At 36.4% G+C, this 26327-nt stretch overlaps 1 protein-coding gene across 1 annotated transcript in view; it reads left to right on the top strand.

Moving 5' to 3' along the window:
* GALNT2 (polypeptide N-acetylgalactosaminyltransferase 2) overlaps positions 1-26327 on the top strand; it is a 250693-nt gene that overhangs the window by 175025 nt on the left and 49341 nt on the right. The window contains exons 4-5 of the mRNA XM_074262371.1: positions 25817-25915; positions 26069-26136. Of these exons, the coding sequence (XP_074118472.1) occupies positions 25817-25915; positions 26069-26136 (167 nt within the window). The remainder of the gene's footprint in view (positions 1-25816; positions 25916-26068; positions 26137-26327) is intronic.

Raw genomic sequence — 26327 nt, 5'->3', positions numbered from 1 at the left:
GGGGAGGGGGGTCTAACTAGCAAGTAGAAGTAAATGCTTATTTTTAGGGCAGTGTTTAGGATCTACTCTATGATCCTCCCTTGAAAGCTGGTATTTGTTCTTTACCTGGTGAAATTGTTGGGTGTTAATTGTGCTTCTTTATTCTTAATGAAGACCATTCTTTTGATCTTTTTGGTTCTTTTATTAGTCCTTAGTTCTTTAGTTCTAAGATTTGGCCAGCCCTGGCAGTATATTATATACATAAGTGTAGTTTACCATGAGTATTTTTTTTTTATTAAAGCTTTTTATTTACAAAACATATGCATGAGTAATTTTTCCACCATTGACCCTTACAAAGCCTTCTGTTCCAAATTATCCCTTCCTTCCCTCCACCCCTCTCCTAGATGGCAGATAGTCCAATACATATTAAATATACCATGAGTATTTTGGTCACATAATAGATACTCGATGCCTAGAATGTTTCTTAATGATTCATTTTAGGTTCAGAGATTCTGAGTTGGAAGGGATCTTAGGAGTCACTTGCTCCATCTCCCTCTTATTACAGGTGATCAAACTGAGGCCTAGAGGAATTACGTGATTTGCCCAAGGTTAGCCAAGTAAGAATTGGCACAACCAAGATTTAAACCACTGTTCCTTGACTCAAAGCACAGTATTCTTTCCGATTTCATTAAATCCTATAGAAGAACAACTGAGAAGAGAATGTGTTTCTTCTTAAAAAATAAAACATAGGTAGGGCTTGCAGTTGTTTTTTTTTTTATTCTTCACCTCTTCCAATTTTTAAAAATTATACTTATTTGCATAAAAGAAGCCCTGTATTTGTAGCTATTTGGACCTTGGATGCTGAAATAATTAGAACGTAATATTTATTGCTGCTAAGTTTATATGTTTCATTTCCATGTAAGCCAGTTTGTTTTGTTTCATGGCCATAAATTGTTCCTGTAACCCTATTTGATGTGATAAGAGAGACTGAGAAAGATTGTGGATAGACCAGCTAATCCCACCTCATTGTGGAAAAAAAATCAGTTAAAAATTTGCATTATTTGTAGTTATGTGGTCAGTATAATTAGGAAAATATTGACTGATGACCCCTCATCTTTTCTGCTGCATACTGTAGAATCTCTTTATGTTGGTTCAAAAACAGAACTACCACTCACCTGACTAATTTGGTGTATTATTTTTATATTCCAAGTGTATCTTATATTTTATGGACCATAAATTCATGGAATATTAGCTGCAAGGGACATCACTGATCATGCAGTTTGACAGATGTTTGTTGAATGCCTGTGTGCATGTCATTGCTTGAAAAAAGTGTAGAAAAAAACTAATACAAGGTAGGGAGTCATAAGTGCTCAAAGAGGGGTTCAGACAAATTGCCATAACTGTTAAGATTTGGGGCTGACTAGAGAGTATGGTAAGATTTCCTAAGAGTGCTGGTGTTTCAAAATTCTAATAAGTGGAAATCGAGGAGTGAGAATTTGGGGGAAGGTAAGACATCAGAATAGTGTAGTCCAGGAGAACTTGTCAAGTTGACTTGAGTATAATGTATGTAAATGGAACCCAGGCAACTGCCATCTGTTCAAGTGAATTGAATCAAAGTGTCTTAAAGCTTTGGGAACACATCATACCTGTAGAACCCCCCTTAAGAACTTTAAGAAGTTCTGAGGTGAGATGAACAAAAAGCTGTTTATTATTAGCTCTTTCCAAGGGAACAGGACATGTGTGGCTTAAGTAGCTGAGCATTTTCTTCTATGTTCCATTTTCCAGAATCTTGATTCACTGAGTGTTTTTGTTGGAAACACTTTTGACAAGAAGGTGACATGTAGAGGAAATATGGGTAACTTGGAGGATGGATGGAATGTCCTTCTGTCTACTAAGAGGAGCCTAAGATTATTTATTTGGAGGTTTTATTTACATAAATGAAATAAAAGAAACTTTGGCAGAAGCAAACTTGCCTTATTATCTAATTTTCTTTATTTATTCAACAAAAATGTTTAAATTCATATTATTAAATCATTTAGAAAATAACTGGGAAGGGAATGTTTCTTCTCAAAAAATAAAAAGTAGTAGAGGTTGTAGGTTCCCCCCCGCCCCACACACACACCTCGTTTTTCATCCTTTTAAAATGAATTGCTCTATTAGATACATTTTTAAATGTCTGAAGTTGAAATATTATTCTCAGGACAATAATGTTGCCTTAAATTTATCCCCTATTAAAGAGATAAATCTTAGAACAAGCAATCTCTGTCCGTAGCAATTAGTGGGCTTCTACTGTAGGGATGACTTTTAAATCAAGAATAAAAAATTTTGTCTTTGTACAGTTTTATAATTTTGTTTTGTTTTGTCTTTAAAAACAGAATATATTTTGACCAACTTTTGAATATGTCTTTTTAACATTATCAAAATAGATCCAATTTTCCACTCATCTTTGTCAAAGTGATTTTCTTAAAATGCAAATGCGCACTCATTAATCTTCAGTAGCACCCTATATGCCCCCCAGAATCAAAAAAGTCCCCTGATTAGCATGTTTAGCACTAGTCCACTTTACAGCCTGTCTACTCCATACCTTTCTGATGTTCTTATACTTTTCCCCTCTGGGCATTCTCAAGTCTGATCTCAAAGGTCTCTTTGCTGATCTTTGTCCATGAAACCCTTTTTTCCTGATCCTGTATCTTTGTGTTATATGTCACTGTTTACAAGGTGGGTGGCTAGGTAGTGCAGTGGATAGGGTGCTGGGAGTGGAAAAGGCTCATCTTCCTGAGTTCAAATCTGGCTTCAGACACTCACTAGCTGCTGTGTGTCCCTAGGCTTGTTTACCTCAATTTTCTCATCTGTAAAAATTAGTTAGAGAAGGAAATGGCAAACTACTCTCAAATAGGGTCACCGAGACTCGATGGAAATGAAGAAACAACAATTTATGTGTTATCTTCCCCTTTAAAATGTGAGTTTCTTGGAGGCAGGGATTGTTTTTGCCTTTCCTTTTTTCTCTAGTGCTTAGCCTGGTGCCTAATATAAATCAAGTACTTAATAACTGACCGAGTGTGAGGATTTGGTGATCAAAGTCATGGAGAAGGGGAGAGGGGAGAATAGGGAAAGGAAAGACACAAAGGGAGAGAGAGACAAAGACAAGGTTTATTGGGTTTGGTTTTATTTTTTTTAAGGCTTGAGGAATTTTTTTTAAAAGACATTAAGAATTGGTTTGCTGTTGTTTAGTTTAGATCAAATGTCAGCATTGATGTAAGTTGTTTTAAAAAGAATGACTGATCAGGATTAAGAGACTTGTCGGTGTTGAAACAATCCAAATTTTTCATTGTAACCATGAAGAATAAATATCATTGAAGCCAAGAAAAAGTTTTCAATATAACCTCAGCCAGCCTTAAGTAGTGGTTTGGGTATAGGAAAACACTATAGGATTTTAATTTTGCTTCTAGGAGAGTGCAAATCCTAGGGAAAAAAAATCAGAAAACTTAACAACAAACTTTTTTTTTTCCCCTCCTGATTTGTGAAAATTTAAATGTAGAATTGGAATGCCCATTGGTTTCAGTTTATTGTTCATCTTTCTTTAAGGAAATCTATAATCCTTTATAAACAATCTGTTGACTTTATATCTGTTGGTTGAGATAGGAAGGAGAAAGTGGAACAATAAAGGAAAAAGGAAGTTGAAATGATTTGCCTTAGTTAATTTGAATGCCACATGGTTGTTTACTTAACAAAAAAAAAAATCTTATAGAATCTTAGTCCTATGTTGAGTTTATTGTATTTTTCTGACAAATGAGCTTTTTTCCCTCAATTCTTGTCCCTGCCAAATCATGCATACCATAAGTGTTGAAAATAAGGTGTGATGGAAGTGGAACATGATTGTAGGATTCCCAGGTAACAAGAAAGCTAGAGATTCTGCTGCTCTTCTCCTTGTCAGAAGTAAATGATGTAAAGTTGAGGGACTCTTCATTTCTTTCTCCCCCAGCACTGGTACAGTAATAATGCATTGTACATGGTGATGTTTTTATTGTTAATAGCAGTCTTTTCAGTTTGTCTGACTCTATGTGATCCTACATAGGAGGCATTTAAATCTAAATGAATGAAGAAATAAGAGTGAATATCTGTCGTTTTCTAATATTTAGTCTTTAGTGATGTTGAGCAGGGGTGAGATATCTTAGATAGTATTTGTGGCCTACAGGCTACAATATATCCCAAGGACACTTTGAATCTACCTATCATTGTTAGCTTAAGATTTTTGCTCCCATCACCTTAATAAATCTTGTAGGACATGACTAATCCTCAGAAAAGTTTTCTTGAAAATCCCTCCTTCATAGGACAAAATCCCACATGCCAAACCCAATGTCATGCTGCTGTGAAAATTTGTCTCTTCTTACTAAATGGAAATAGCTTATAGATAAGTGTCTATTTATAGGTCTTTTATATAATCAATAGGCAGTCCTAATCAGTATCATCAGCAAACCTTTTATTTGCATTGTGCTTTTTGCTTTGACTTTGGTTACATTATGATGGCTGTTATTTCTGATATGGATTGCAACTTTTCCAAGCTTTCCTTTCTTATGCAACTTTTGTACATATTTCCTACAAAACAGACAAGAGATCTTTCACTTTACTTTTACCATCTTTGGTATACCACTGAACCTGTCCTTTTGTTATTGGGAATGATAAAGAAATGACAGAACCTGGAAAGGGCATTTTTCATTCTAAGCAAAGTTTAATAACTGCATACCTTGTCTATTATTGTCCACCAAAGACTATGAGCATTCATTATAATCCATTCAGCTTAACATCATAAAATACAGCTCGATATTCTATGGAAAATGTAATTTGGAAGCATTTCAAATGTGCATAAGATGTTTGTTTTCATTAATGACATTCCCTTTTTTGCGTGTGTATAACATATACAAATATTCATATATTTATATAAATCCTAAAAAAATTCCTCTCATTGTGCTTTCTTGTATGTTTCATTATTGGTAATTGTTCCTAGTCCTGGCTCCATATTCAGCATCTCACAAATTTTAAAAATAAGTTTGGGTCTACTTTAAAATAGTCTTTGCTCTTTGATCTACTGTATATAATAAAAGTATATTTTTAAAAATTGATTCGGATAGTCCAGGGAATAATAAAAGATTCCTTAATATCCCTCCACAATCAAAACCGTATTTGTCAAACTGATCAGGACTCTTCAACTGTCAGCTTCCATTAAAAATGTAAGTAATATCAGTGCATCAGTGGAATAGTCCACAAGTTGAATGTTTATCATGGCCTGGTATTGCTAATGCCTATCATTTCAAATCTATAGCCCTTCTCACCAAAGAGTCCAGAGAATGTCTACTGCCATTAGGTAACTGACCCTTGCAATAGCCCCACGAAGGTCATAGGAAAGCTGAATCATAGGAGTTGAATGATTAGCTTAGAATTAGAAAAGGATTTGATCTCATGAACTCTCTTTTCTCTGCTTGAGTCATTTTTTCCTCTAGAAGTTTTTTGCTTTTTTGGAGTCAGTTGTTGGGCTGGAGTACTTGGCATATAGCTTAGTTGTACCTGAAAAGCAAGGATAGGTGAGTATTTGTTAGATTTGTTGCTAGCAGAACTCGTGAGGAATGGAAGCTGCATTCCCAGCCAGCCCACTGAGAAATTGGGAAGAGATGAGGTTTTTACTGTCAGATACTTGTTTTAGGCTCACCCCACACACATATACACCCCATTGTGTAAGAATGAAGTCTATTCTTGACTTCTCAGAGCATTGATTATTAAATTCTGAAAGATGGACTTTTGTTCCTACTGTGGGATGATTGACTTTCCTCCTTCTGCTGTGAATGGCGGTGATAAATTTGTGGAGATGAATTTGATGTGGGAGATTCAGAGTGGACTGGGTATTTTAAAAGTATTTGCTTACCGTGATGGATTCCCTGTTGACATATTCTGTAAGTGGATTCTTTTACTACTTATAAGAATGTTAAAGGCAATAAAAAAAGTCCTTATCTCTGTGTGTGTGTGTGAGAGAGAGAGAGAGAGAGAGAGAGAGAGAGAGAGAGAGAGAGAGAGAGAGAGAGAGAGAGAGAGAGAGAGAGAGAGAAAGAAAGAAAGAAAAGAAAGAAGAAAGAAAGAAAGAAAGAAAGAAAGAAAGAAAGAAAGAAAGAGAGAGAGAGAAAGATCTGGCTTTGAGGAAGAAGTTAGTCTTATTCTACTGGTCTCTGCTGAGTACTGGGAACACCGATCATGATCTGTGACTTGGCAGGAAGAGATTCATTTTCTAGTATATGTATGTTTTAATTTAGCTGCAGAGATGGACAGTATTTTTCCCTATAGTACCCCATTCCATGGCTATTAGGCAGATTAAATCTGGATGAGGGAACAATTAACAAGTATGCCATTTTCCTTATTCCAAGAGGAAATCAAAACAGAACAAAAAGGGCCATCAAAACATATAGTCAATCCTCAACTTCACAGGGTTAATATTCTGAGAAAATGGCACAAAAATAAAAAACATATATTGACACATTGAACCTATGGGAAATAGGATGTTGACCCTCATGACCATCTAAAATGGTGATCTTCACTAGAAATTGCTGAAAATATACTTTTTCTGTATATAATTCTTTATGACAAAACATTAATTCTGATAAATACTTTTCCTATTTTTGTAATCCCTTAAAATGCAGTACACAAAATAAAATGGTAACTGAATTTTTTTTATTTGCTAGTAATTCCCTAGAATTTTGTGCTAACATTAAAAAAAAAAAAAAGAAAAGAAAAGAAAATATTGATTTCAGGCAATATTCACTTTTCACAATACATGAAACACACAGTACCATAATACCAAATACAATTCTTAAAACCAAAACTCTTTTTAATCCTTTTAACTTGAATCTTAACCTTGCACTGCATCAGTTAGCAATATGAGGGCATTTGCTGTATTCTCTACTGCTGTAAACTTGTCTGCCTTGGCTATCCTCTGAAAACTAAGGGAGAGGTTGCTGGAACTTTAATCACTACTGCTGGATGATGCTGAGTGATGAGGTCTTTTTTTCTGGTGTTGGAGATCATAAAGGATTCATGGACTTGAAATAGTCCATCAGTGACATTATGCTGTTTGAGATCCTTTAAGAGTCTGAGAGTCTGGGAGCACACCAGAAGTGAGTTGACATTTAACCTTGAGGCTGCAATCAATGATAGGATTGGCAGCCTCGATATTTCTCTCCAGTGGGTCGATTAGGCTGACGGTGGCTGCAGACATTCCCTCAGAAAGTTTATCTAACACCTTTATTTTCTCCCTAAGATGCATCACTGACTTTGAGTGCTTGGACTTAAAGCCCAAAGGACTCGTACTATGTTTTGGAGGCATAACTGCCACCCAAAACTTGAGTTTTAAAGGCAAACAATGAAAATATGCAGTAAATGCTTGGGGAGTTGACAATATTCTATGATCAACAAAACCAGTGAAGTGCCCAGCAGGATATCAGTCACTCCTAGATTTCCATACATTGTACCTCTCATTTTTTTCTCTTAGCTATGAATTTGAGCAGTTGCTAACACAAAAGTGAAAGTGATATTACCTATAAAATTACATGAATATTGGAAGCCATGAAAGTTAAACTTGAGATTGTTGAGGATTGATTGTATATACTCAATAGATGCAAATAAATTAATCAATTTAAATTTAAGAAAATATATTGAGGAGCACTGTGCCCTTTTCTTCCTCCATCTCTCAGTCCCAAACCTAAACACATAGTAGTCATGGGTAAAAATAAAGGGACAATAGCCCTTTGCTTCTCCTCCCCCCCCCTTCTCTCTCTCTCTCTCTCTCTCTCTCTCTCTCTCTCTCTCTCTCTCTCTCTCTCTCTCTCTCTTTTTTTTTTTTTTTTTTTTTTTTTTTTTTTTTTTTTTTTTGCTAAGGCAATTGGGATTAAGTGACTTACCCAGGGTCACACCACTAGGAAATGTTAAGTATCTTAGGTCACATTTGAACTCAGGTCCTCCTGACTTCAGGGTTGGTGCTCTATCCACTGTATCACTTAGCTGCCCCCAGCCCTTTGCTTCTCTATGAAACAAGAACATAGTAAGGCATTTTTTTCCTCATGGAAAAATCTTGTCTGGTTTAGAGAAGAGTCAAAGGAAGCTAAAATACGTTTCAACTCCTTTGGTCATTACGTGTGTTTACCAATCTTTTACTTTGTTTCAGAGGATTATTTTTGACCTTCTTTAAGGGGAGATAAAGTATCAGTTAGTTGATGGTATACATTGTCTTATATCAAAGAATCTGTCTGCCTCATCTGCATAATTGATCATTCAATAGCACATTTGGAAATATTAAATGTCCTTTACTATAGCTTTAAAGAATCAGAGCCTTCTTTCCCTCTCTACCCACTTTGTCCCCTTTCAACCAACAAAATAAAAATACTGACTTTAAAAATATCACTAACCTTGAAAATATTGTTCTATCAATCTTTGGGATATTCTTCAGTATACTGTAATGAGGAGAACAAGTAAAATCTGAGAAACTCAAGTATATCTTGTAAGAAGGAAATATCCAACAGTTTCTACCTTCTTGAAGTAGCTCTCAAAGCAGTAGGAAACTTTCTCTGGAAGCTTAAAATATATCTTTAATAGCCACTTCTTTTCAAATTATTTTCTTCATGGAATTATAAAGGCTAGGTGAAATAGATTCAGAAGTTTCATATTCATTATCCATTTCTGAACATTTATTTTTTGACCTGCAGATTCCCTAATCACCAAGATAGATGTGTACTGAATCAAGTATGGGGTTTTATTTTCTTTTGAGTCACTTTTACAGGATTTCCTATGACTTCTTTCCTGTGGATCTTTTTTAATCCATTGAAGATTCTTGACAAGTAGTTGGCAAATTATCCCTAATTACATACTAAGAAATTGAAGTAGTTTGTTGACTAATGTACCTATATTCACATAGAAAGTTATTGACTTTGATGTCTTGTATGGCCCTTTGTTGTATTGAAAAATGCCACTATTGTATCTGCTTGGGAATGCCTTATCCAGCACTGTACCAGAGACCCATATGGCTTCCTACTTCTTTCTTTGAAAGATCTTTCACATTCATGACTTTATTTCCATTTGTCATTTCTACTAACCTAATCCAGGGTTTTGTTATCTCATGAATAGATTAAGGCAGTAGTTAGCTGACCTCTCAGCCCAACCTTTGCCTGAAATTTCTACTACCACACAGCCCAACAAAGGGACATTCAACTTTTACATGAGTACCTGAATTGAGGGAGGAGAAGTCTAAGGGCTAGGAATTTTTTGTTTCTTAAAGGTTAAGCCTAAATCTCTCACTTTGCAATTAATTGTACTTCCCAAGGTAAATAAGAAAAATCAGATATTGGAAGACAATTTTCTCAGAAGCCATATTACCCCCTTCACTTAATAAGTGACCCCTAAATCTTTTTAAAATTGCTAACCTACCAGGCCTCTCCTGTTCTGAATTTTTTTAACCCATTTGAGTTCAGATTTTACATTTATCCCTATTAAATTTTGACTTCTTAAATTTAACTTGGTACAATAATCTGTCAAGAACCTTGGGAATTATGTCTTTGTTATCCAAAGTGTTAATTGTCCCTTCCAGTTTTTTAAAAAATCACTTGTTAATCTGATAGTTATGCCATCTCTCTTTTCATCCAAGTCATTGATAAAGTGATGTGGCTAATCAAATAGTTACAAATCCATCTAATTGTACTATAATTTAGCCTCCATATCTGTCTTTCTGAAAGAGTAACTGGGGAAATTTATCAAAAGCTTTACAAAAATCTAGGTAAACAGTATCTACATTATTCTTCAATCTTCCAATTTAACAGCTCAAAAGATATAATGCAAATAAAATACTTTTCAGACTTTAAAGGAATTGTATAGTAGTTGATGATGATGAATACTAATTATGTCAAAAAAAACCAAAAAGGAGATGATTTGCATGGCCTGTTCTTAATGAAACTGTGGTGACTTTTCAATGATCATTGCTTCCACTTCTAGATAGTTACTAACCATTCCTTTAATAACACATTGTAGAATTTTGCCAGAAATTGAAATCAAGTTCACCAGCCGTAATTTTCAGACATCACTCACTTCCCTTTTTTGAGAACTGGAATATTCACCCTTCAGTATCTCCATCTTAGGGTTGCTTAGAGGATCAAATAAGGTATTTATGAAGTACTTAGTACAGTGCCTGGCACATAGTAGAGGCTTCTTCCAATATCCAAATAATTCCATGCTATTATATTGTGTCTGAACTATATTTTGATATGCTCATATTGGAATTCTCAGTTTCAGAATAACAGAACCATAAATTTTAAAGGTAAAGTCAGTCCAAGAAGAATGGAAATCTCTCAAGAATGAAATCCTAAATATACACTGAGAAGAAACTCCAAAGAGAAGAGGAAAGAATACTTGTCTTAATGGTCTAGTGTGGGTTCACAGAGACTTTGATGCCTGACACATCTTGTATCCCTCCTTTTCTCTATTCTCCTGGCCATGCCCTATCTCAGCCTCCTGTTACATCCCAGTGAAGACCATTTCCCTTGTTTCTTCCCTTATAAGTAACTTCTCTTTTCTTTCTCCTCTCTTCTGCCCTCTTCATTCCCCAGCTTCTGATACTTAATGATCATAGATTCAGAAGTAGAAGAGAACTTACAACTCATCTATTTCAAGTTCATTTTACAGATTAAGAAAATGAGACCTACAGAGGTCAATGAGGGTCTAACTGCCTTACAGCCTCATCTGTCATTGATCTGTTAGAAGATCTGCAGGGTTTTTTCCTTCTACTACCAATTAAGGGTTGGGGAAAACAGAAGGGTTTTACTTGCGGCTATTGTTCCTGCTTCTTAGGTCCATAGAAATTTTCTAGAGCTTGCTTGGGGTTGGCTACTCAGATTCCTCACCAGTAAAAGTGCTTACAGCCTTTGTAAGGCAGCAGACTACTTGTTTTTAGGGTTTAGTCTAATTAATACCTAATTTCACTGTTCTTTGCCTTTGCTAATCTTCCCCCCTCTTTGTGTAGCAATTCATTCTTTTCTCCCCTTTCTTCCCTGTTTTTACTTACTTCCCACTCACTGTCATTGTTTCAGCACTCCTGAAATGATTATTACTTAAATCCCCTTCAGAGAAAGCCTGAGGAATGAGTGCTATATAAACAAATAGGCCCATAAGAACAAAATGAAAAAGAGGCAAATTATTCTGTAAAGTAAAAAGCACTGATATTACTTGGTGATTAGAGCCTATCTCTCCACTTCATTTTTCCACTAATGCCTCATTGTGATGGGGTTATGCCATTCCAGTGCCTTACCAAGTTCTAAGTCTTTAAAGGGTGATGTTATTACATGCCGGTTATTCAAGGATCAGTCTAGCTAAGTTTGGAGAATCTCATCAACAAACTGTCGGGAGAGTAATGATCCTTTGTACATTGACAACATTTGGAGACCATGTATTAAGTCATGGAAAAGTTGTGATGTATGTCAGTGGAGAGAGTAGCCACGCCAACAAAATTATATATATATATATATATATATATATATATATATATATATATATATATATATATATATATATATATATATATATATATCCTTGAGATATTAAAGAAGGAACCCCAGAACTTTTAGTTCTAATTTTTTTCCCTAACTAAAACAAAGCAAATTAATTCTTCTTATTTAAATTCATTCTGTTTACTAAAGATGCAATAATAATACTATTTTGGAGACTTGATTTTGACTTTCAGGGGAATTGATAAAGTAAACATTCCAAAGGTAGAGCTTTTTCTGGCAAGACATATGCACTTCCCATTGTTTAGGGCTGAGTTGTCATCCATCCACCTCAATTTTCGTAACTTTTACCTTTGTTCCCTCTCCCTCAAGAATGGAGATACCTAATATCTCACCATCCTCCAATACTGACACCTTTATGATCTCAAAATTTGAAATTTTCTCCTGGTAACAATTTCTGTACTTATGTCCCTCTTTCTTTCTCACTTCTTCTAAACTCTCTCTCCTGTTTCAAAGCTATTATCCTGTTTGAGGTTTTCTTCACCTGTCACCTAGACTATTGAAATAGCCTCCTAATTTATCTCCCTTTTTCCAGTCTTTTCCCTTTTCAATCCATCCTCCACATAGCTGTCAAAATGATCTTCCTAAGACACAGGTCAGGCCCCATCACTTCTCTCCTTAAAAACCACCTGCCGTCTCCTATTGCCTCTAAAATACAGATGAGTCACCTCATTTCCCTCAAATACTGTACATCCCAGACAAACTGAATTACTAACTTGTATTATTTTCCTTAAGTTTTTTTTGCTCCAACTTAATAAACACTAAGTTATATGAACATCTTCATGTACATTATAGAACAGAGAGTATTATACATGAAAGAAGAAATATTCTGTAGAGCATCATTTTCTTTTCAAGTATATAAAAAAATCAATTTGTAACTTTCAGAGATGTCACCCTTGTGACATCTTGTCTGTGATACCTTCTGTTCTCATTCTTACCTTCCTTTCCCTTCCATTTCTACTCAATTCAGGCGGGGGAAAAAAAAAGAAAGAAAAATAAAATTCTCATAACAAAAGTACATAGGAAAGCAAAACACATTCCTTCATTGACCATGTCCAAAAATGTATATCTCTCTTATTTTGTATTAAGTCCATCACCCCTCTGTCAAGGGCTGGTTGATACACTTCAACATGGGTACTCAGGAATGAAGATTGTTCATTACATTGATCAGAGTTCCTATGTTTTCCAAAATTGTTTTTTGCATATTCACATTGAAATTTCCTCTTTGCTGTTTGTATTTTGTAAATTTATACAAACTATCTCTTAGACTAGACATATATATTTCCTTCATCTCTACCTCTTATTCTTCAGGGGCCATCTGTGGTGCTTTTCCTATTTGCACCCACCTAATAAATCAATGAATTCATGAAAAGTGTTTATTAAGTACTTATTATGTGCCAAACTTAGACAACAATGGCAGAGATATCTCCCTACTCTCATGAAGTTTGCATTATTAAAAAAAACCCCACAAATTTTATTGATATCTTTTGTTTTTACCCAAATTTCTCTGTCTCCTTCCTTTTTCCCCCTGCCAGAGAAGACAGTCCTTATAACAAAAGTTTTTGATAAAAAGATGAAAGAAAAAAAAGAATCAGAAAAAAACCGATCAATATTTTGAAATAAATATGACAGTCTATATAACTCAACAGGAGAGTTATTTTCGGCATGATAAGTTCTTGATAAAGCCATGCTGGTGAAGCTTATATTCTAATGGGGAGGAATACAAGAGTGTGGTAAGTGGGGATAAGGATTTATGTTTGGAAAGTTACAAGGATGGTGAATGAAGCCATTTTGTTCAATCATGTCCAACTTTTTGTGCCTGTTTTGGGGTTTTCTTGGCAAAGAAAGAAAGTCCAGCAGTCCATTTTCTCAATCACCTGGCCATCTCCTAGTGGGCCCACTGTGCCTAGGTCTCTTACAACTTGGGAAGGTCTGGGTGGATAAGGCAGGAGTTCTAGAGGTCAAGATATAGTCTTCCATAACTTAGCATAAATCACTTCACTTTCCAGTTTTTAATGTTTTTCCCTTATCTTTTTCTTTCTTTCTTTTTTTTTTTTTCAAGTTCCCTTTCCCAAATTTTCCTACTCTTCAATAAAATGAAAGACCTTTGAAGCCAGGGATTGTTTTCAGTGCATTGACTTCTGACTCAGTGCCTTGCCCATAGTATGCACTTAATAAATGTCAGTTGAATTAAATTGTGGTTAAGGGTTATGAGGTCTATGGAATTCACTGTTGGTTGACCAATTCTGAAAAGATTCTAATGAACTCTTCCTATATAGTGGATGAACGATTTTTAACTAGCAAAGCTAGTCATATTGCATCGGCCCCAGGAGACTAGAATGTTAGAATATTATCTTAAAGACCACCTGTCCAACCACTACATTATCAAAATGATCCGACAGGATCTAAGAAAGATAAAGTGGTTCACCCAAGTCCTGGATTCAAGGAGACCTGAGATCAAATCTAGCCTTAGATACTTACTAGTTCTGTGATCTTGGGCAGGTCATTTCACCTCTTTCTATCTCTGTTTCCTCAACACAGTGCCTGCCACAAGTTATTTTTTAATTCTAGTAAGTTTCAGAAGTGTACCTTGGCCCTCCATCATTTGACATGTAGGTATTTTCCCAATTATACCACCTCTGCCTCCATTCATGTACATTAAGTAGAAAGTTGTCTTTTATCTGCCTGACCCTGAAGGGATTTCTATAGGTTATGAAATGCAGCTATCTATGAGTAGTTAATGAATGGAAATTATAAACAAGAATATGTTTCTGGATGTATTTTTTTGTCTGGGATGTTATTATACGTATTTCCATTTTGCCATTTATTTATTCAGTAGTTAGAATAGAGCAAATTTTTTCTCAGGATTCCAGAGGAAAGAATTTTTCATTTTGTAATGATAGAATTTCCAGGGACAAATTAAATTATTATCTTTTTGTTTTGTCAGATAAAGGAAGATCCTTTTGGATCACTTAAAGCAAATTTAAAATACTTATGTCAGCAGAGATGTTTATTGTTGCATTGCTTGTGTGGGACTCTGATAAAGTGGAACAAATGAAGAGTCACATTTGTTCCTTGTTCACCTTACAGCTATGTTTCTGAAAAATATCTTGCCATTGACAGCATATTTGCTTTCCTTCTTTAGAGACCTGGCTAAAAAATAAAATGAATTTTCAGTAAGAGATAGATAACATTGTATAGTGGATGGAATGACAGGAAGATCTGAGTTCAATCCCAGCTCTGGCACAAGCAACTATTTTAACAGGGCATCTCACAAGTTGGAGAGAAAGTGTGAACCTGTCCTGGAGGAAGAGGCTTTCTCATTGGGAAGTCCCATAAATATTGAAATCACAGGTCTAATCCCATCCTATCTGTTTTTGCTACTGGCTGAATCAATTTGTTTTTCATCCTTGGAGACCAGGTTAGATACTACTATAGATTAAAAATAAAGCAGATATTTAATGATCCATTTATGTTTTCAGCATACCCATTGTGTCCAACACAATTCACTATGATGACAACGACAAGGATAATGGTGTAATTCAAATTTATAAATAATGCAGAAACCTCATCTTAGCCAATAGCTTATTCCCTGCTGAACTTTTTATCAAAGCTTCTAGGAAGTGGCCACAGAGCTCCAGATGTTTTCTACTCCTTCTGTAAAGAGCTTGATTTGTGATTAAAAGGTGGTGGGGAAAATGGACTGAATAACAGACCATAATAGATGATTTAGAATTGAATACATACAATGGTTGATTTCTACAAGTAGATCTCATTCCAAAATGATGAGCAACAAGTAATGTCTGAAATGTGTTGAGATAGGTTGTGGGATAGCTTTGTCACTTCTAACAGGGGTTATTATCTTTTCAACTTTCAATTGCTCTTGATTGTCTACTGAAAAAAATTCTGGTTAAAATTTTGTCACTAAAAAACTGGCTTTGATGGGCAGATAGTGTTCTTAGAATAAGAGATTTTTATTTCAGCTAATGTCAGATTAAATATTTAAAGTATCTAGTGTAACCTTATGTGTTTTTTCCCTTTAAATAGTATACATATACAGGTAGGGACAGTTTTCCCAGTCAGTTCTGTGATGACAGGCCTACTACCAGCTTTTCTCTGGCAAGATTTATCATTTCCTGCTTCATGCCTAAAAAGTGCTCCCTCCAAACCCATGCTTCTATTAAGACTCAGTTCAGTTGCTTTTTCCTTTCCATAACTTTTCTTGATCCTCTTCTCCTCAAATTACTTTCTTCATGCTTTCCCTTATTTCTGTATGTACATTTAATAAATACACATTCATTTGAATTAGTGGATGCTGGAACCATTGGGTTTTGTGGGTATATTGGGTAGGGGTGGGAGATGAGATAGACAAAGTTAGAGGGGGGGAGAGGGAAGAAGGGAGAGAACAGACAAGGAGCCAGGAAGGGAAAGAGAATTTAAATATGAGAATGTTTGTGATGCTGTTTAATGCTTCTACAAAGGGAGACTTGCTGAGGCTGAGGGAACTTCCCCTAGAAGTCTTGGCTTTTCAAATGGATTAGAACACTTCAAAGGAAGTGAAGTGCAGAGGAGACAGGCTTGGTTTCTTGTGATGTAAGGATAGTTGTTTTCTTTTCCAAGCTTGCTCTTGTCCAGTGTTACTTCATAAGCTTCACTATAAGAGGCCCTGCGATATGAGCCTTTTCTAGCTCTGTTAATTTGGAAGAGAGACAAACTTCCCTGATTAATGGGACTTATTCAAATTTCTCACCAAAGAGATTTTAAGCAGCTTAATTTCAGATGAGTCCTGCAGAGATTTTAAGTATCTTGGGATTTGGTTCTCTTCAGATTTAAAAAGAGTGCCTGTAGAATCAGCTCTTGGGCTATTAAGGTTGATCAGAAATGAGTTGATTATCACTGTTTGGAGGATTAGGGAGAGTGTGTATTGTTAATTAAAGAAACATTACACAACAGCTACTTAGTTCCCCCCTCCCCCCCTAAATCACCCTCTGAATCTAATGATAGTATAAAATATGGCTTTGAATGAACCCACATAGAGAACCCAAAATATCCATTTTGCAGATAGCTTTGTGTATCAGGGTATGAAAGGCTAATCATTTGATGATTTTGGTAGGCCTCATCTGTAGCCTCGATGGAGAGAGAGGAAGGGACTAGGGAGAATGCACAGAGATAATCCGAATAGCCCATGGATATCCTTCCCTCCCCTTCCCTCACTCTCTACTCTCAGAGGTGATTTTGAGGAAATTAGTATCCTGGAAATATATAGGCAAGACCGAGTCATCATTCAAGATACCCTGAGGAGGTCTGACCATAATTTAACTCCTTTTCCAGAGTTGTCCCAAGGTGGTTATTTGGCCACTTCCTCTAGGCTTAGGAAGAGAGGAAAGTTACCCTATGATGTACCTTGCCTCTTAAGAGTCTTTCCAGATCATACACAGCTATTTTCATGGAATAACGTGCTTTTCTTTGTATCTCCAGGGCTTAGTACAATACTAGCACATAATAGGCTCTAAATAAATGCTTGGCATCCAAATTCCTTTACAGCCTAGATTGCTCCTATATGTTAGGACATCACCATTAAAATATGAAAATAACTCCCAGATAAGATGCAGCAGCAGCATTTGTGAGTAGGGTTTTCAACGTACTTTTTTCCTAGTCAGTCATTAATATAAGCAAGGAAAAATGGAGTTGGGGAGGTAAATTATGCCATCTCAAAGCGAATTTTTTTTTCTTCTTTTTAATTTCCTAACCTGGTTTATTTGCTATCTGATATTGACCCCTGCTGAGTTACATTCAGGTCTTATATCTTGATTTGTTCCAGTAAGACCTATTGGGAGCACATGGTGACTTGAGAACATTTTAAGTGCCATATAATTGCTGGAAACCTGAAATCGGCTCTCAGTACAAGAAATAAGTGAAACTACCATTTGCTCCTGTTGCTATGTCATTGGCATAGGTCGTGTACACTGGATCCCACAGTAGCCAAGTCGTACATTAGGGCTTAAACTTTTTTCACTTGTAACCCCTTTTTATCTGAGAAATTTTTATGTGACCCCTGACATATAGGTTTGTAAAATTCATTACAAATCATTTACTGATAAAAAAAAAATCATAATTTTGTGACTCTACCATATTGTTACAAGACCCATGTGGGTTGCAAACCACAGTTTAAGTAGCTGCGTCCTAGAACACCGTGCGTTAAGTTTACTGTCCGCAGCATTCTTGGCAAAGATACCTGGTCATTCATCATTTAATTGGCTTTTCTTTCCTATCATTGCCAGCTCCTTCAAAATATGGTGGACCATGTTTCCCAAAAATGTGCTGAATATGATTGTGAGCGCAATGATTAGTGCAATTATTACAAGAGGTGTAGCCCTTAGACTTTTTACAAAACTCTTTTTTTATGGCATCTTTTTGAGGTAGGTGGCATATGCACTCTTACTCCAGTTTATAGATGAGTAATTGAAGGTCTGAGAACTTAAATGGCATATCATATCCTTTTGCTGCCCAGGATTTATATGTTCAGATTCTGACTTACAGTATGCATTTCATAGCATATTGCCATTTAAGCGTTCTGCACTTGGTTGTCTGATCTGTGCAGACGGAATGTAAGCTCTTTGAAGACAAGAATATCATTGTTTCTTTTGTATTCTCTCCTAGTAGCAGGTACTGTACATTTCACACATCGATGTTTAATAAATACTGATTGTGTGGGGTTTATATGATGCTCAGTGTACTGGGGCTGTTAAATGACCAGTCATGGTCATGGTTATGAGGGGGACTATTTGAGGATAATAATGTTGTGGCATATAAGATTTAAAATCATTAGTAGCAGATCATATTGACTGGACAACCTCCTGCATGCTAGGGATTATGCAGAATAAATTGGATAGACATAGACTCTAGCTCAAGGAGAGAATCTCAACAGAGACAATTAAACTAAGAAGCCTAATTCTCTTCACACCTAGCAGTTGCCTGGCAATATGATCGCCTCTGGGGAAGGGAAGAGAGAAGATAGTAGAAAGGAGAAAACCCTTTTCTTTTAGACCACAGAATCTTAAGCACACATTCATGGACCTAACACAAAGGATCTGTGGATATAGTGGAGCCCATTGATTTGTCCTTTTAATATTTTCATAATTTTATTTCCACATAATTTCCTTTGTAGCCCTACTTATATTTTTATGCATTTAAAAATATTATTCTCAAATGGCATCCAGGACATAAAAAAGCTTAAGAATCCCTGTCTTTCATCTCTGAGGGTATTCCTTTAAGCTGGCATTTTTGCCTGCTTTTACTGAAGAGTTCTTAAATGTTCCTGCTGCTGTTGCCGTGATGATAGAGAGAAAGCAGAGAGGTAGGTTGCCTAGTTGGTGGTACCACAGTGGCAGCGATAATGTGACTGGGCAAAATTACTTACAACAACATTACTTACAAGCCTAGGCCGTGTCTACTTTGACTGAACTAAGTTTGTATCTGAAGCGATTTGTTCTGCTCTGCAGCTAATGAGCTCCGGTTATGCTTTTATACTTGCCTACTCTCCTTCCCATGTTCACTTCCCAGTCACCACCCAAAACGTGCGAGCACGCACACACACACACACACACACACATACATACACACACATACATACATACACACATACATACATATACACACATACATATACACCCACACACCCATACACACACATACATACATACACACACACACATACACACATACATACATACACACATACATACACACGCATACACACACCCATACACACATACATACATGTACACACACACACACACACACACACACACCCCTAAGACTAATTCAGATACAAAGCCATCTCTCAATTATCATTGGTAATTGGGGAAAGGCACAGCTCAGGTAATAGGAATCCACAGATCTCATTTTAGTCATTTGCTGTCGTTTTTTCCTCGAAGCCATTTACCATCACTACCAACAAGCAGTGAAATTGAATAATTAAGAGTTTCTCCTTTTTTCATTTCTTTTCTATCCTTAGATGAAGATCCATTTGAGCAGTGAAATGTAACCAGAGAAATAAGGAGAACCTAAGGGCCTGAGCTAGATAAAGCAGCTAGCAAACCAGTCAGTTACCAAATTGAAGAATTGGCTGGCAGACAGAATTATTGGGGAGAAAGGGAGGAGAAGGGGAAGAGAATAGGTTTGATGAGCATTCATTTGTGTAGTGCTTTAGGCTGAGTAAGGTGCATGGATTGTGGAAGGACAGTTTTAGCTCTTGCTTGTTGGGGAAGTTTGTCAAGGAGGTAAGATTTCTAGAGTGATTTTGAGGAATTATTACTAAGGTGTTTAAGAGAATCATTGATAAATCGTAAGCTCTACTTCTTTACTACCCAGTCACTCCTAAGCCCCTTGAAATCTGGCTCCTGCCTTCCTACTACTGAAACAGCACTCTTAAGGTCATTAATAATATCTTTATTGCTGGATTCTATAGCCCCCTTTTTGTCTTCTCCTTGACTTTTTTATTGCATTTGACACTGTGGACCTCTCAAAGCCATATTTCACACCATCATTAGAATCGGAGTGGGTGATTTATAAGGGGAGCTGTGGTGTAGACCGGCATTGTGTACTAGTCCTCTGGATTGACTCGATTCTAACTGGAAGGTCAGCTTATACCTACAAAAACATAAAATGAAGATGATGACCTTGGGGAAAAAGAGGAAGGGGACCAAGAAAGATCTCCTGCAGAAAGGGTTATATTCTGATATGTTACCATTTCCATGCAAATAGTCTCCCAATCTTTATCTGTTCCTGGCTTTCTCATTCTGTTTGGATATCTTGGCAGCATTTTGTGCTAAGCAAAGAAAAGTTAGACTTTTCTTTTCCCCAAACCTCCTATACCCTAACTTTTCTGCTTCTCTTCTTAGCACTTTTCATTATCCCAGTCACTCAGGCTTATCAGCCACCCTTGAGTCTTCTTTTCTCTCCATATATCCAATCACTTGCCCAATCCTATTGAGTACATCTCAGTAGTATCTTTTGAAATCTATCCATTTCCATTTTCATTGCAACCACTTCACTGCAGACCTTCCTCCCTTTTCACTTGTACCAGATGTGTTTTGGCAGAGTGGTGAAGCCCACCAATCGTGGGCTTTTTACAGTAGAGATGGGTTTGCTGTTGTGTTTAATGCATGACATGTTTAACCTGTATTGGATTGCTTTCTGTCTTGGGAAGGGGAGAGGAGGGAAGAGAGGGAGAAAAATTTAGAACACATGATTTTGAATGTTGAAATGTTTGCATGTATTTTGGAAAATAAAAAATATTAAAAATAAAAATGCATGGAATTTCAAAGGATATAATTATATTGAAATATTATTGTAAAAGTATTTTATTTAAAAAGCTAATAGACCCAGGCTAAGAAACTCTAACCATTGTAATAGCCTCCTAACTGGTATTCCTGTTTCTTATTTAATCCATTCTTCAAGTTACTTTTTGTATAATCATTTTAACACACTGTTCTGATCATATTCAATTCAAATAAAATATATCAAATGCCTACTATACACCAGGCGCTGCATTGATATAGAATCATGTCATTTATCCTCTCAGAAATCTTAAGTGGCTTGCCTTTGGCTATCAAATAAAAGATGTACTCCTGATCAAAATCTTTCACAATCTGGATCTAGCCTAAATTTCCAGACATCTCACATTACAACCCTTCATACAGTCTGCATTCCAGCCTAACTGCCTCCTCTGCTGTATCCTTGAGACGCAATCACTTGATTTCTGGAACACTTAGTCCAGTCGATCTCTACTTATTGAAATGTCACCCTTCTTTCAAGGGCTAACTCAGGTGGTCCCTTTCCACAAAACCTTCCTCATTCTAGGCCCTAATGAAAATCAAAACTCCCGCTTTAAAATTCTCCTAACAAACACTTTCTTTTTTCTTGGTTATTTATATGGGTGTTGTTCTCTACTTCCCTATCTCCATCCACCCCTTATCACTGAAAAATTCCTTAATAGCAGACTGTGTACCTCTAGTTCTTAGCACAATGTCTTGTCCATAGCAAGCACTTAAGGAATGCCTCTTAAATTGTATTGAATTACTCAAAAATGAACTTACCCAAATTCCATAATTATAAAATTTCATTTCATATAATTTATTTATGGGAATGATTTAGAAATTTCAGTGTTAAAAATAAACATAATTTAGTATAATTTAGATCACCTAGTCAAAAAATAAAATAAAACAAAACTAGGTGCTCATTTCATTAGGAGTTTGGTTACTTTACTCTTTTGACCACAACCACAATGGAGATAATAGAGATTTATTCCTGAGCTCCAGTATGGTGGGAAGAGGAGAATTTTTCCTTATGATCTTTAATTCACCAGTTCTGCACTTCACAAGTGCCACTGTTCCCTAACCTAGGGATGCCACCATCCCAGATCTCTTCCCCAGGGGGTTGTATCCCATATCTGTTGTCCCTTTCCATGTCTGCCACTTCTGCCCTTCTAAACTGAGTGTTCCTCAGGCACCAGAATTCCTAGGTACAGCTCTGTTAGATATCACTCAGATATCATTGATAAGCAGTCCCTAAACACTGAATTAGGCCAGCTATTCTTCTTCCTTTGGCACCAGAAAGCAGAACTGATTTTAGGCTTTTACTCCGGCCGACTTCTAATAACCAACAGTTACCATTAGAGAAGACTCAGGTATAAAAGTGAATATGAGCTAGTCTCTGGCTTCTGTCAAATTACCAGGATTCATTGTTGCCCCTCCTATTAGACATTCTTTTCCTAGCTACAGAATGATGAAGACTGGTTGTCAGGGATACCTCTGTTTAACTGATAAATGTGCTCATTCTTCAGCCTCTTTTTATCATCATAAAGAAGTTTTCCACAGCCGATGACATTTTTGGCTGGATATTAATGCGTACTGCTCGTGTGTGCATATGTGTGTGTTGTATGTATGCCCTATTAGCCAAAATGGTTTTTTAAATTAATGCCTAATTAACTTAATTGTTATGACATGAATAGCCTTTTCCCCCATCCTTTTCTCTCTCCCATTTAAATGAAATGACCACGATTATTTATATCTGACAGTATCTAGCAAAACTGAGTTCACAATTGCATACCAAAGTGACAGATCTCAAGGAGGCAAATATGTATGTGTGCACATGTGTACATACACATATGTAATTCAATATTTTGGAGGCAGCATAATACAATGGAAAGATAACTGGGTTTGGAGACAGACCAAGGATTCCTTGAACCCCATTGTGTGATCCTGGTCAAACCATTTAATCTCTCTGGATTCCAGTTTCTCCCTTATAAAAGAAGGGCTGGATAATCCATAAAGTAGCTTCCAGGGCTAAACCTATAATGCTGTGGATGCATGATTTCATCAACATTACTACTTGCACTGATGCAGATAGCAATTTATCCATGTCTCTGGTCCATGGGGATTTCTTTCCACAAATCCTCTGTAAAGGGTCTCCATACATTTAAAAGTATTTCCTCTGGGTGTTGTAATAATTCGTGAATAGATGAGGCAGATTGGACTGTCTATTTGTGAAAGATGAGAGATAAAGAAGGCACATGCGTGTGCTCATGCACACATACAAACAGTGAAAGAATGCAAAGTGGCAATACAAGCTTCTGAACAATGCAGTGAGAGTTAGTGCTTCCTGACTTTCAGTTACTCATTGAAGCTGTGGTCCCTGTAGGAAGAGAATGAGGATGAAAGAATTTGAGGTTGATTGGGTCAACTTTGTATGCTCCTGGCATGATAAATACTCCTGGCTTTGTTTTAATTCCAATGCAGATGTCTAAGCCCACATTGTGTAAATCATTCTGTTCGGGGCCCACTCATCTTATCACTTCCCACTGTGCTAAGTGGGGCCTAATTGTGCTGGATATTCCAGCCCCCTCATAATATGAAGTCCTTATTCTATTAATATCCCAGATTGACTCCTTTTAGATGACTTTTCTTTTGTTAATTGGTTTACTGTTGAACCTTGTAGCTTTTGCTTACTTAATCTCCCACTATGCTGATTCTCACTAAGAACACTAGCCTGTACATTTGTTTTCTAGGAAAGATTTGGTGTCCAGAAGCTATAATGTCGTACAGTATTCAGCCCAGATTCCTTTCTTGTTGTTTTTTAAACCAAAAGTGATTGGTGGCACATTATGCCTCCTTCTCATGATTAATTAAAACCAAGCTACCCACACAACTAAATAAACAGAGGAAGCCCATTCCGTGATCCTGCCATTATTGCTTTTTAATTGTGCTGCTTCACTTGCTAATTTACAAAATTTCCTCATCTGAAGGAGATCTCCCAGTCATTAGTGCACATTAGCTGGGGTCCGCTATACATTTTCCTTTAAGGTGCATCCATGCATAGAAATTTGTTGGATATTGTCCAAGCACCTGTTTAGAATGACCTCTTTGATTCTTTGTTGATTAAATATTTCTTGGTCCTGTCCCATTTCCAAATTCCTATCCCTTGTATTATCTTTTTGTTCCCCACTAACTTCTATTTAAATTGCAAATATTGCATTTTCTTTAAATCTTGGGCCAGAAACTTGGGGAAGGTACTGAACTGCATATAATTAAAAACTGGAAGGGAGAACCCTTTATAAACTTTCAGTCCTGTGGAAATTTTTTTCTTTCTCAATACTTTGTGTTGCCATGAATCAATCCCTTGTAAATGCTGGCAGAAGCGTTCACACTGAATGTGAGCAAACTATAAGAAAGGTGAATAACTGTTGGTATTCTGCAGCAGGCTATCTCTCCTCCCCCCACCTCTTGCCTCCCAACCCCTCACATCAGTCAGGGATTTTCATATGACTGCTGAAAAAATTAATTCACTAAGATTCCTGAGATCATTTATCTTATGTTCTCATATGGGATTCATCTGTGGGCTCTTTTTTCCATGTTGGCAATGGAGAGTGGTAGCTTTGCCATCACTGATTTCTGCCTAATGCCTTCAAAATGCAGTCTATATCTATTTATCTATCTATCTATCTATCTATCTATCTATCTATCTATCTATCTATCTATATTTTCCATTAAAGGCAGTTCCTTCCCTTAACTTCTCCATCTATTTTTTTTTTAAGACCAACTGGGTTCCTTACCCAGATACTATGAAATCTTTTCTTTGCTGCTAAGAAACCCATTAAGCACCATCCATGGTCTGCAGAACTCACTTAGAACAATTGACTTAGAAGATTCAAGAAAGATAGTGTACTTGAGGTTGGTGAGACTGTTCACCATTTCCTTAATAGGCGGCATCTTCTACTGGTGAATTTCAATTACTCCAACAAATCTCTCTAATGCACATCTCTATTCTGCCTTCCCTTAGTAGATTATATTTATGGGTTTTTGAGATTGACAGAAATCCAAAATCTTGCAGCTCACTTTCTGGTGATGCATCATTTCTGAATTTAGTTAAGAATTGGTATTTGGACAATAGAATTACAGTCCATTGCCAGCCAGTACTTGAAGCCTTGATAATTGGGAGGATATGCTTGTGCTATTCTTGCAAAGACTTTGACAACCCAGGCTCACATCCCTCTCACAGTGGAACATCAGAGCATGTCTACAATGGAAGGTACATTTCAGGATTTTTAAAAACACACTAAAAACAAAAAACAATAATGTATTGTCCCTCTAACTATTACCAGAAACCCCAAATTCTCTTACTCTACTATAAATCCTATATTTCCATGTTTGTTGAGACTTGATTTCTGAATTATCTGGTCCCAGCAGTATTCTGCATTCCCACCTGATAAGCTTGTTCCTTTAGGCTAACTTGTATTTGGAGATTTGAGTTGAAAGAAACTGCATTCCTTCTAGCAATATTGATTACAATGTCAAATTTCTGTTCATCATTCACCTTCACTTTTTTTTCCCTAGGTTTATTCTATATGCCTAGGAATCTGGTTACAGACTAAAGGGAAATCTATACCTTAGCTGTCCAGAGTAGAAATTGTGATCTGTAATGTGCTTTGCCTCTTCACATGTGTGATGTATCCTCATTTAGCCAAATGTCATAGGTGATGTTTTTAATGCAGAAATGTTTCAAAACAAAAAAATCCCATTTTATCAATAGGCATTTGTTTCTCCTACCTTGGAAAAGTTTTGTAAACAAACCTTATAAATGTGAAATCCAATAGTACTCATTCTCCTTAGCTGGATGAGCATGTTCCTCCCTTTAAGAGATTGTTAATATCTTATGTTATGCTGAAGATGATTGCCTCTCTTTACTTTCAGGTGTCAGCGAAAGCAGTGGCGGGTAGACTTACCAGCCACCAGTGTGGTAATCACTTTTCACAATGAAGCCAGGTCGGCGTTGCTGAGAACTGTAGTCAGGTGAGGCCATTCAATCCATTATTCTACATGATGCTTTCAGAAGGAATTGTTTGATTGATAGTTGTTGATTGTGAATGGGGCTGGAAGGTTCAATTCAGTACCAATAAATTCCCTACCAATGAAAAACTGTAATATTTTTTCTTCCTTCTTTAGTGTGCTTAAGAAAAGTCCCCCCCACCTTATAAAAGAAATCATATTAGTAGATGACTACAGTAATGATCGTAAGTACTGTGACTATTTTTTCCCCTTGCTGTAAAATTAATAGTAAAATAGTCAGAAAAGGAGGGCAGTGGGTTGGAGATGGGATGTATGAGGTACAGACTGTTCAAAAGCCCTTGGATAATCAAGAGCTGATTATACTTGCAATAAAACACATCTCTACATCGTTATAAAGCTCAGTTTCAGAATCTCC

Source organism: Sminthopsis crassicaudata, chromosome 4 (assembly GCF_048593235.1).
Source record: "Sminthopsis crassicaudata isolate SCR6 chromosome 4, ASM4859323v1, whole genome shotgun sequence".
Taxonomy (NCBI): domain Eukaryota; kingdom Metazoa; phylum Chordata; class Mammalia; order Dasyuromorphia; family Dasyuridae; genus Sminthopsis; species Sminthopsis crassicaudata.
The sequence above is the reverse complement of the archived record's forward strand: the minus strand, read 5'-3'. Positions and strand labels throughout refer to the sequence as shown.